The sequence below is a fragment of the Trachurus japonicus genome, chromosome 9 (genome assembly GCF_045865225.1).
Source record: "Trachurus japonicus isolate A0001 chromosome 9, Traja_1.0".
Taxonomy (NCBI): domain Eukaryota; kingdom Metazoa; phylum Chordata; class Actinopteri; order Carangiformes; family Carangidae; genus Trachurus; species Trachurus japonicus.
In genome coordinates, this window is record NC_140915.1 from 32,431,265 (window position 1) to 32,443,639 (window position 12,375).

General features: G+C 41.8%; 2 protein-coding genes across 3 annotated transcripts; both read left to right on the forward strand.

The window, feature by feature from the left end:
* Positions 1–580: 580 nt before the first annotated feature.
* vsig8b (V-set and immunoglobulin domain containing 8b) lies at positions 581–6,203 on the forward strand. 2 transcript variants are annotated; one of them, XM_085788212.1, is made up of 8 exons: positions 581–685; positions 1,012–1,091; positions 3,437–3,606; positions 3,742–3,943; positions 4,222–4,374; positions 4,487–4,609; positions 4,866–5,004; positions 5,947–6,203. In XM_085788212.1, the coding sequence occupies exons 2-8, from the start codon at positions 1,019–1,021 to the stop codon at positions 6,170–6,172; spliced, it is 1,086 nt and encodes a 361-aa protein (XP_085644338.1). In that variant the 5' UTR covers positions 581–685; positions 1,012–1,018; the 3' UTR covers positions 6,173–6,203. The 2 variants fall into 2 exon arrangements, with proteins under 2 accessions (XP_085644338.1, XP_085644339.1); XM_085788213.1 differs by having other exon boundaries at positions 3,758–3,943.
* Positions 6,204–9,392: 3,189 nt separating this feature from the next.
* tas2r202 (taste receptor, type 2, member 202) lies at positions 9,393–10,481 on the forward strand. Its single transcript, XM_085788214.1, has one exon. The coding sequence runs from the start codon at positions 9,393–9,395 to the stop codon at positions 10,368–10,370; it is 978 nt and encodes a 325-aa protein (XP_085644340.1). The 3' UTR covers positions 10,371–10,481.
* The last annotated feature ends 1,894 nt before the right edge of the window (positions 10,482–12,375 follow it).

The following is a 12,375-nucleotide window of genomic DNA, read 5'->3' on the forward strand; positions in this document are numbered from 1 at the left end:
GCTGCACACAAGAAGTCATGATCTGCATTATGACTGAACAATGAGATACTGACCTGTATTTCTTTAAAAAGAAGAAGAAGAAAAAAATCAGCACAGCAAAAAAAGTTATTTAACTATAACACAGAGAAGTTAATCATTAATCTCTGTCATCGGGTACCGTTCATGTGATTAGGGAACATGTTTACCACAGTTTGAGCCCATGGAAACTATTTTCCTGATTCTTATTTTGGACATGTAAAAACATGTTCCACCAGTACAGACAAATGCAATCTTATTTTCTGATTTCTGATGCTTATTTTTAATATGTAAACTATCTCCACAGCTGAACCAAGAAAAGCATATTCTTCTGATTTCTGATTCCTTTTTTCAATATGTAAAAGACTTTGTATCAGAATAAGACCAAGAAAAGCATATTCTTCTGATTTCTGATTCTTATTTTTAATAAATAAAAACATGTTCCCAACCAACAGACACAAGTTTCTAAGGCCGAAACCTTTCTTTCATGATACTGCATTAGGTTTGACATGTTAAGGAGTGGCCTATAGAGTTGCACTATGGACTGAGAGGGTGGGGCCACCCTTACTGCTTCCGAGTTTCACCTGAGAGGTAAATAAGCTAGCTTTACCAGTACTGAAACACTGACTGGGCTTGAAGCACATACTTTGGATTATTTCTTCATTTGAAGGTTTGTCAGAGCTACTTTATTTCTCCCTTTACTTCTTTATTGCTCTACAGAACTCCATTAAATTATCAGTGTGGGCTGAGGACAGAAACAGTTTGTGTGAGTACTTTTTGTTTCCCATTGATATTCATCCATTCCAGGGTGCATGTTAGATTTAATATGACTGTATTGAGGAAGGTGGATGACAACTATGCTGTCACAGAACTCTTCACCAGTATGAAATCAAATAAGAGACAAAAAAATGTATACAGTATATACTGTATATCAGACAGTTGCTGAGAGGACGTTATGAGAGTAATTTCCTCACCTCATGTTATATTTGCTCTCAGGGTCATAATGGAGCCGGTAGTGGCAGTGGTGAAGCTTAAACTGGCTGTGCTGTTGCTGTTAACAACCCAGCTGGGGACAGGTGAGTCTTAGTTCGTATCGCAGGCCAAATCAACTATAACGCCTGACACTACTCTGATTTGACCTCATTTGCACCTTCACTGTTCTTTTATCTGATTTCAATATGCTAAACATGCAAAGTGGAGAGGATGCGATCACTCACAGAACAGGTGTTTTGTTTTTTTCTGGGTGGTTCCTGGATCAGTTATTCATGCGATAGCCCAGCCCGCCTGACAGGCTCTGTGACAACCATCTGAGTGAGTTCACTGAGTGAACTGCATAGCAGATACTCAGTGAACCATGTAGCACACACGTACACCCGCACGCCGCACACACACACACACACACATAGGATATATATTACATATGTATATATCCAACATATCCATATCTCTTTTGCCGTTGATAAGGGTTAAATGGCGTTTCTATTTGTAAAAATATAAGACCTTGAGAAATTCTATTGTCTCCATTGTCGAGTAGGAAGGAGGGGTCCCGATGTCCCCGAGACAAACATTTTTGAAACATGGTTTTTAAGGACCGTTAAGGTGTCTACTTAAGATTTTTGCTTGTTGTCCAGGTCAACATTTTGAATTTATGTCCGCACCAATGGCGAAAACGCCAATTTTCACAACTCCTAAACCAGACATCATACAAAGACAAATGAACACACTTTTTCTGATCATTTTGACACCAGGAATTAAATGGAAAGGTCACTGGGATGATAAAACCACTCTTTATCAGAGAAAAATGAACTCTGAGTAGTATTTTAGTATAAATTACTCAAAAAAAGTTCGGAAATGTTTTTTCAGTCCATAATTTCTCCCTTTTAATAATTCCGGTTGGTGTTGCCTTTTAGACTGATGGAAAGCCTGATGTCACCTTTCCAACGAGGTACAACTTGTAAGGATTGTGCATTCATGGAATGAGTGACAAACCTGTCATTCTAAGAATTCTAAACTGGTCACTCCCACATGTTTAGCTTTGTCACTCATTCCATGTTTTCACCATTCGTGCGGACATAAATTCAAAATGGTCGCCAAAAAACCCCCATGGGACATTAGTTGACAACAAGCAAAAATCTTAAGTAGACACCTTAAGGGTCCTTAAAAACCATGTTTCAAAAATGTTTGTCTCGGGGACATTGGGACCCCTCCTTCCTACTAGACTATTGGGATAATTAGGCTCAGTTGTATAGACAAACAGCATAAAATACAAAAGTGAAAGCAAATGCAATGTAGAGGAAAGAAAGTACACATGTAAGTAGCCTACCTGCAAAACTCTCATCCTGCTGAAACCTCTCAACTCTTCATTTTGCACCATCATCAGATCAGTGGTTTGGTGCTGTTGTTGCTCGTGTTTAAAGATTTGATTGATTCTTTGATTCTTGTAGTGTGACTTTCTTGAATGCAAAGTGTAACCGAGCGCGCTGTCTGTGCTGCTGAGGAGGTGCACAAGATTTGAATATTTGCAGCTCTTTGTATTAAGCTTAGTGGCTGTGTTCACTTGGCAAGTTAGCTTAGCTGCCTCTGCACATACAAAACACGTCTTCTGTAGATCACAGTGCTTTGCCCAGGAGGGCTTTCACAGTGTAAACATTTGAGTGACTAATGTGAGCTTTTTTCAGACTCCCTTCATCACATCTGCGGTTTACACGCTTTCATAAATACCTCTGACATACTTTGTTTTGTCGCGGCAGCATTAAAGTGCTTTCACAGCGTTCTAGTTGATTTAATGATGAGAAGCTGATTTGATTTATCCACATGCTCCATTTGGATATTTAGTGAGGGTTAAACATCTAAAAAATTGAATGACTACATTATCAAGATAAATAACTCAGATCTGTGGAAAAGTGCTTCTGCATAATAATAATTAGCATCGCGTCCTTTCTATAAACGACAAGCTATCAGGAATAATTAATTCAGCCATAAACAGTGAGTCAGCAGGGTTTGTGCCACTTGTCAAGTATGTTTTTCATGTCTGCTCATCTATTCAGTTTTCATCGTCATTTACCAATACATTTCTGACAATTAATGACGCCGGAGAGTTTTTAAATTAATACCTAACTCATTTCAACCAAAATACCACTTTTACTCTTATTTCAGCTCCAAACGCTCAAATCTTCAGTTTGACTTAAGAGGCCAATTAGACACAGATCAGCAGGCTTACTCCACTCTGAGACTGTTTATGAGCACAGGCCCAGAGCTTGAATGTCATTAAGTGGGAAAAAAAATATTAATGCATTGAGAGAGAAATTATTTTTTTCATGTTTTGTCTTTTGGCCACGGTGGATGATTCTGAAAGTCAGAGGGAGGATGAACTGTCGCCTCTATTATGAGATCTGACCAAAAAAATGTTCTGGCCCATCAGATGTGTCAGAGGCGTTGCAGATAACTTCCTCAGGGCCACAAACCATTCAAAAACCTGAGTGGGACACAGTCAACCTGGGATGCACCTTCACCCCCGCCTCAGGAGACAACGGAGAGCTGGATGTGGAGTGGTTCAACGTCAGCCCAGACATGACGCAGAGAGACACACTGGTAGGTGTTTGAGAGGACAGAGGCACAAGGTCAACTTTAGCATGGATTCATTCAGAGGGGGGCGGGCTATCTTTTGCCTCTCGGCTCTGCAGAAATCTGCTTTGAAGATCACTGAATGCTGTCTTTGCATCTCAGCTCTTATCATATACAGGGGGGCAGACGTACTACTACGGGAGCAGCAGCCTCTCCAAAAGGCTCCGCTTCACAGGAGATCCCAACATGGGAGACGCTTCCATTGCCATCGCCGACGTGAGGCTCTCAGACACAGCTACCTACCAGTGTAAAGTCAAGAAAGCACCGGGTGTTGATACACGAAAAGTCACTCTGGTGGTGATGGGTGAGGAGGAATTCCTTAATACTGGTTTTACTTGTTCATTTTCTCAGCACACTTTCGGTCCTCTCTCAAACCGTTGCTGTCATTCAGAAGGAATGTCTGATTTCTTTGTCGTTTTTCTCCTCCCTCACAGTCAGTGATCACACCTTTCCCTCTAGCCGGCCCCAGACTTGTTCTGGTCCTTCACACCCATAACTCCCCCTGAGCCAGAGCACTGACACATTACTCTCAAAAAAAGGAAGTTTTTGTGTGCCATGTGTTTCTTTATTTCCTCTCTCTAGTTCCCCCATCAAAGCCAAAGTGTTGGGTGGAAGGTGGTGAGGAGAGAGGCGGCACAGTCTCCCTCCGCTGCAAATCCTCTAAGGGATCTACTCCTCTCTCTTACACATGGATCAGAGAGAGCGGAGGTGCAATACCAGCCACTGCAACCAATAGTAAGGAAGCAGTCTATCGGACAAAAAGGCCTTTCTATAATCATCCAAAACACATTCATGGTGCTGTATTTGTGTAATATACTTGCGCTGAATGCTCTCCTCTTTCATTCAGACCAACAGACTGGGGAGCTTTTGATAAGTAACCATACCGACAGCTACACTGGAACTTACATGTGTGAGGCGAAAAATGCTGTTGGCAGTGCACAGTGTAAATATGTACTGCATGCATACAACCGTAAGTCTATTATATCACCATCTAATTTTACTCTTATGTTTTTATATACTAAAATAACCTTTTTATTTTGCTTCTGCATGGTTTTTTTTTTTTTTTTTTTTTTTTTTCAAAGGAGGTTAAATCGAAATCTGCATGGTTTGAGTGTGATGCAAGTGGCAAAATCACGTGGAAGCCTTTTGAGGAAACTGGAAAGCATAACTGTAAAGAATAAGAGCAGCATCTGTTTGATCTTAAACCACCATGTCCTCTGTTTTAGCCACCAACAGGGCGGGTGTCATCGCTGGAGCAGTGATAGGGGCCTTCCTGCTCCTCCTCCTCCTCCTGCTTCTCATCTGGCTCCTGGTCTGCTGTTGCCATAAGCGCCGCTATCAGAAAGAGGTCGCAAATGAGATAAGGTGCATCAGTGTTGGAAACAGTTACAAACTAACATTATAGCTGCTGCGCAGTGTACCAGTTGAGGATCAAACCTGCAACTTCTGGATCCAAAGACCATTGTCTATCACACTGAGCTAATTGGCAAGTAGCAGCTCAACAGTGGCTTCACAAATTGAGTAAGCCATTCATTGTCATGCAGGCAGATTTGAAACCAGTGTAAAGAGAAAATTCAGTTTTTAAGGTGAAATTCTGATATGTATTTGTCAAACATCATCTACCATGACTCTAAGATTTTGTACAGTTGTTTAACAAAGACCATCTGGTATTTTGATGTGTTACCATCAATTCCCTCTGTTGGGTCTTGAACCCACATCCTCTGACACCAAGAACCAGCTCCTAACTCCCTGAGCTAATTGTCTGGTAGTGAGACCTACTGTGTAGCTTCATATATCGACTCAGGGAGTCACTGTCTGGGCAACAGCTGTCAAGATTTCAAAAATGGTCAAAATGTCAGAAATTCTGGTAACTAAACAAAAATCTGATAAAACATAAATTGCATCATGACAGCATGGAAATGCTGGTGATTTGTTTTTAACGATTTGAAGTGTTTTGCTTCACAACAGAAAATCTGATGTTTAAAAATGTCGCTCTTACATTGACTGCAGTTGTTCCCATGAGAGCAGAATTCAAAATGTTCTAGAAAATTCAGTTTTTGTGATAAAATTCTGATATTTGCCAAACTTCATCAACCACGACTCCAAAATATTCTCAATTTTTTTCAGGAAGATTAAAAATGTATTTATGGTTCGAGTCCGCGCAGAGCGGCCCTGTCCTGCGTGTCATTCCCCCTCTCTCTGCCTCCCATTTCCTGTCTCTCTCAACTGTCCTGTACATTAAAGGCGGAAAAGCCCCTAAAATATATGTATATATATATAAACAAAAATGTATTTCTGTCTCCTCAGGGAAGACGCCCCGGCCCCAGAGAGCCGCCCCTCCAGCAGGGCCTCCAGCCTCCGCTCAGTGATGGGCTACCGCACCCACCCAGGGGTGCACTACACGATGGGGAACCACCTGCCCAGTATCCATGAATCTGGACGTGGTTCCGTCTACACAGGCGGGAGTAACAGGACATCAGGACAGAATCCTGCTCCTCTTCAATACGACCATAAGTATGGATACCCTGTGTAGCCACAATCCAGGAGCATGAAAGAAAGAAAGACGATTGGCTGTTGCTCAGGAGGTAGAGCAGGTTGTTCACTGACCAGAGGCTCGCTGGTTCACATGTGGCTAAGATAGACCACACTTCCCCCTGATGTATCATCAGTGTGTGAATGCCATACCAAGCGCAATATAGCTACTAGCGCTGTATGAATGTGTGTGTGTGTGTGTGTGTGTGTGTGTGTGTGTGTGTGTGTGTGTGTGTGTGAGAGTGACTGTGAATGTAAAGCAACTAAAAAAGTGCTATATAAGTGCAAATCCATTAACTGTTTACTTGGGTATAGTTTGATTCTGTATCTTCCGTATCAAACACCCTCTGAAGAAAAGACTTTTATTTTGAAGAGAAAATACTTTGTAAAGAATGTACAGTATATTTGTGACAAATGGTACAGTATCATATATTTAACTGCAGAACAATGGTATATATGTATAACTGGTATATAGTGTACATATTGGGGGAATCTAACCCGAGCCCTTGGACAAACGTGAGCAAATGGCTGATTTTCAGGTTGCACTGTGGTACAGTACATCACTGTTGTGAACAAGAACAGGTTTGTTAACATTACTAACCTAATTTAGCTAAAGCAATGTGTACATGTATATAGCTGAATTACATATTTTTATTTAATTCTTTTCTATGATGCATAGCAGAATAATTTGATTCCTTTTGATATATTAAATATTTAAATTAAAAACATTATTCTACAATGGGAGAACTGATGGATGTCGTCTGTTTGGATATTTGTGTCCTGGCTCCATGAAACAACGGATACACAATAGAAAAACATTAGAAACATGTTTCCCACACTCAGAATTTAAACTGTCACATTATTTACATGGCCAAAGGTTCAAATAGAATTTAATTGGAAAGGGTAGTTATGTTTGAGTGTTTGGAGAGATCATTAAAAAATAAACTTGGTGCAAAACTTTGATTTAGAAGTCTGATCTTTTTTTGCATAAACATGGCCAGACAAGCAGATCTTGTTTTGGTGTCTCGCAGCGAGGAGACTGGATATTTTTCTCTTGTGTAATTGGATCAATACAAATTCAAACCCAGAGCTGCTCCCGAGTCACAATATCTGGAAACAGTGAAGTCAATTTTGAATTTCATGTGAGTTTGCCTCCTGGAAAATTTGCCATTTGCAGAACAACACGCTGCAAAATTGCCTCGTTTGTGCGGTGCATTGCTCCAGCTTTTGCAAAGCAGCCAGTAAAGGAGTTAATAGAGGAGTGGCTCATAGTTGAGGCACCAACCTGCAGCTGCCACCCTCAGCAGCCAGAGTCAGCACTGTGCCTGCGGCCCCCGCCTCGCTTCAAAAGAGCCTCAGTTGGCCTGGACCTATCTTCAAAAGGTGTATTTGTGTTGAATTGATAGGAGCTGCTAGAAGTGGTGGAGGTTTGTTGGGCCCCTGGAAATAAATTTAACATATAAAATTCACTTATTTCTAAACAGTGAGGTTTTTGTTGTTGTTGTTGTTGTGTTTCTTTTACAGTGAGAGCGCACACACACACACACACACACACACACACACACACACACACACACACACACACACACACACACACACACACACACACACACACACACACACACACACACACACACATACACAAAAGATAAGTGTCACATAAAGACAAATTAAAACTAGTCACATTTTCTGTGTGTACAGATCCATGTCTGAATCTTTCTTTTTGCTTCAAAGTTCGCATCCATCTGAAGCACCAGCTCTCTGTGAACAAAAGCCTGTTTTATGTGCTAACACATCCTTTGATCCATGCTTGAACTGGGCCAATAGACACAATAATTAATTACAAATACTTGTCTGAGAACCTCAGTCGGAAACCATATAATCTCTTCTTTTAATAAGTTTCTTAGAAGGCAGAACTTTTAACAGCATTAGCAGAGTAATTATTTGAAGGGCTCCCACTGCAGAGTTTGCCTTCACATCCAGATTCAAAGAGCTTTTTGCATAAAAAAGAGATTGTTTCATGCTATTGTCCAAAAAGGCAAAAAAATCTGGGCATACAATTTGGTTCTTACTCGTTTGTTATAAAATTGGCTAATCACAACATTAACAGGCTGCATTTAAATTAAAGTATTATTCATGAAGCCATATTAGATTAGTTTATAAAACCTTGTTTTGACGGGATAGTTGTGTAGGTAAATCAGACAAAGGAGTGTAATATAATTTAAGTCAGAGTCATGACATCTGTTGACAAAGTTAGCGTCCCCCGCGGCACAAACTACAGTGATAAGGTGTTACATTACTACAACCAGGCTGCTGAAGGTGATTCAAAGGTGATTTGCTTTTCTTATCTGGTAAATAGGTGTGTGTGTGTGTGGTTTGGTGTTTGTAAATTCGTGACCAAGCAGGAACAGCCATTTGCATGTGTCACACTGCACTGATCAACATACAGTAAAGTCACTGGAGATCCATAATGAGCACATATCCTGCCCACATCATGTCAATGCAAATACACCTCCACCTCCACCTGCGGTCTGCACTGATGCAAATCATATCTAATGCTTATATATAAATCCCAGTCAAGAAACATTTAAATCCAAGGACTTCACCTTGCTGTGTGCATCCGGCAGACAACTCCAGGCTAGGCTTAAAGCTTGGATAAACAAAACAAAGGATTCCTCAGCTGCAAACAAAGGTATTGAGTCAGACAACGTATTGTGAAGACGAGCAGGCAGACAGAATGTAAGCAGGAAGCTTGAGTGGGATTGAGAGTGATAAAAAGCCTGGTCCGACCCGGGGGAGCTTTGAGGTAAAGACGGAAGATGTTTCTTTATTAATCGCTCTAACCTTCTTAACTCAGCTGCTCCTTGCGTACGGCCACCTGAACTGCAGAATTCAAATGTATTGGAGCCATAATAGAATATTTTAATTGAGAATATTTGGATTTGTTTTACACATTGCAAAAAGCTAAATGTGTGAATGTTTTCCCCTAGGCCCCAGTGACAAACTGTGACTGATTCCATTCTGTGGTGGAAATGAAGAATCGTCTGGTTTGGAGTGTGTGTGCATAATTTTCTGCCTTCTTGTCATCTCTTTGAACACAGCCAAAACAAAACACTTCAGAGCCCCACACAGACTGCTGAGTGCTGCACAGAGGTAGAAAGATTAAGTTTTTCTCATAAAAGTTTACACTGCCAATGTGTACAGGGTAAACGATTAGCATTATGTTGGGGGCAAATAAAGTGGCGCTGTGGGTACTGACAGGTCTGTTTAGTGTCACCACTGTCTTCTTTAACACATACATCCTCCTGAGGAGTCTGTTGAACTACAGAGAGAAGAAACAGTGGAGTCCCAGTGAGACCATCATAGTGGCTCTGTCTGTGGCCAACGTGGCTCACCAGCTGCTCTCTTACTTCTGGATGACCATGGATGAGGTGGACACCACGTGTCGCATCGCTCAGATGTTCTACACCGTCTTGCTTCTGGTCGTCTACAGCCTCAAGTTCACCATCATGTGGGACACCGGCTTCCTGACTTTCTACTACAGCACCAAGCTGGTGAGCACACCCAACCGCTGCTACACGCAGATCCAGGCCATCATCCTCAAGCACGTGACCTTAGCGGTTTTCCTCATCCTTCTCTGTGGCCTGGGCACCTGCATGCCCATGCTGGTGGTGTTCCACACGTACAACGACACCAGTGTGAACAGAGACTGTGGGGTTCTGATGCCTGACACCACCTCCGGCCAGGTTTACGAAATCATTTACCTGCTCCTGGCTGACGTTCTCCCAGGTTTTCTCATGGCCAAATGCTGCATCTCCATCTCCATCCACTTGGGCATCCATCTGCGTCACATGAAAGCCAGCACCAACGGAGCCCACGCCCCCAAGCTGGGCTCTCAGATGAGGGTGATTAAGATGGCCTTGTCCCTGGTGGCCGTCTTCGCGCTCTTTCTCGTGGTCGACCTGTACGTGAACTACCAGATGGCTGTGAACCACGAGAACATCCTCACGCTCACCTTCTGCTTCACGGCCATCTACACCACCGTCAGCGCCATGGTGCTGATCTACGGGAAAAAGACTTTCTGGAAAGCTCTGATACACAACGTTAATATTTGCCTGAATGAGTTTCCGTGTTTGTCCTGTCTCAAGGTGCCTGAACAGAAAGCTAAACCCAGCTCTCCTGCAAAAGTGAAAAAATGAAAAAGCCAAATTGCTTTGCAGTGGAGGTCTTTTTGCTCAAATCAATTGGTCATTGTTCGAATTTATTAAAAACTTTGAGGTAACTTATTCTTTTATCTTTTGTGCCAGCAATTTCAGTAATGACTACTGTCCTGATGTATCACCATTTATTACAATTTTTTAATGGATTATCCACGAGGTAATCCAGCTGTTAGTCAGTAGGAGCAGGAAAGACACAGATCGCAGCCAGGTAACCTCCTCACCGCCCAAATCACAAACTCATCTCACCTATGAATATTAATATTTCATTAGGACAAATAATAGTAGAGGCTGTAAAATAGATCCAAAAGGATGTTTTCCAGGACATGATGCAACTCAGGACCCATCTAAAAATGTTGAAAAATACATGTGACTTTGGTGTGAGTACAGAGCATATTAATAAAACAAGAAAGTATGCACAACCTGGATTCTTTCTTTTTTTTTTTCTATCATCACAGAGGTTTTAAGAGGTTTTTCCACAGTCAGGTTGCAGATGGTTTAAAGCTGCAACCTGACTGACTGTGTGTGTGTGTGTTTGTAACTGGAGAGTTGCTGCACCAAACTCCTGTACCAGTCAAGAGAGGTGACACAAAAAAAGGACTTGATGGTGGAAATGCATGTATAATGACCACTTTCTCTTGTTTGTCTGTTCACTGGTCCTCAACAGAGGTGTGTGCGCCTACACTTGACAGCTCCCAGGTGTGACTTTGTATCACTGTAGCTCTGTTTGTGTGTGTGTGTGTGTGGGTGTGAAGCTGGGCGTTCCTGAAAAGTGCACTCATGCCCAGCAAACCTACCCTGTGTAAATAGAGGTTTAAAAAATGCAGCAGATCTCTTTGCGAGGCTCCATTAGTTCACACCCTCTGGCACCACCTAGTGAGGTTCAAAGCAGAGATACAATAGTGCAGCTAATCCCACTGCACACACAGGCGCCGGATCCCTCCAGCAACTAAATGGACAAAGTAAGAGAGGGCATATTTTATCCTTTGATGCAGGAAGTTAAGTTACACCAAGGCCTCCTGCAGCTTCGACCCCTCCTGTCTGTCTCTCTCTGTAGGGGAGGGGGCCGGCTTTAGCATAACAGGGGGAGAGCAGCTCCAAACACTGGGCAACATGGACGCAATGGTGGAACACTAGTCGCTGACTTTACTCTTCACTCTTTCTGTCTGAAGAGGTAGATTATTCATAATCCAAAAAAATATATTTTGTTTCATTCATGTTTAAGCAGCGTTTTACTTGTGCAGCTGCTAGAGATGGGGAGAGTTTCAGCTCTTTCTTGTCCAGTCCCCTTCAAATTTGTTTTGATACAATTTTGAGTTCTTAACTTTTTGGCTTTTCTTTAACCTTGGATATTTATTCCGTGAATTATTGGATAATTTCACCTCTTTAGAGTGAAAAGCTTCTTTAATTAAACCGTCGACAAGGTTGCGAGTGATTATCTCTTTGGTGGAGCAGCTGAAAGACGTGCAACGTATTAACTTAGACACTGTCTGTCTGTAAGGGCTCACAAAACGCTAAACGGTGATTTGAATTGTGTGTCATGTTTTCATGTAAATTCTTCATCAGAAAATCAGCTGCAAGATAAATGTAGTGGAGTTTAAGGAATGTTTCCCTCTGAATTGTAGAGGGGCAGTGCAGGCATATAAAAACTGCACTTAAGCGCACCACAGGGAAATGATACTTAAAGAGTTTGAAGCCATCTGCTGGGAAAAACAACTTCCAACTGAGTACAACTTTCCACCGAGGTCTGTCTGAAAGTAGGGGAAATGTCCGACTATGACAATTTAAAATTAGACATAGATGTGTCAGTGGCTGATCGTCAGTAAAAGCTGGCTGGACAGATATCTGTAATATAATGGAAAAGAGGGAAGCTGTCATGATTGATGTCCTCATATTTCTATACAGCATGAATTTGTAAACATGTTTACAGTAAGGAGATTGTTTCTATGGAGATGCCCCTGTGCATCCAGCTAAAGCTGCCAGTTGC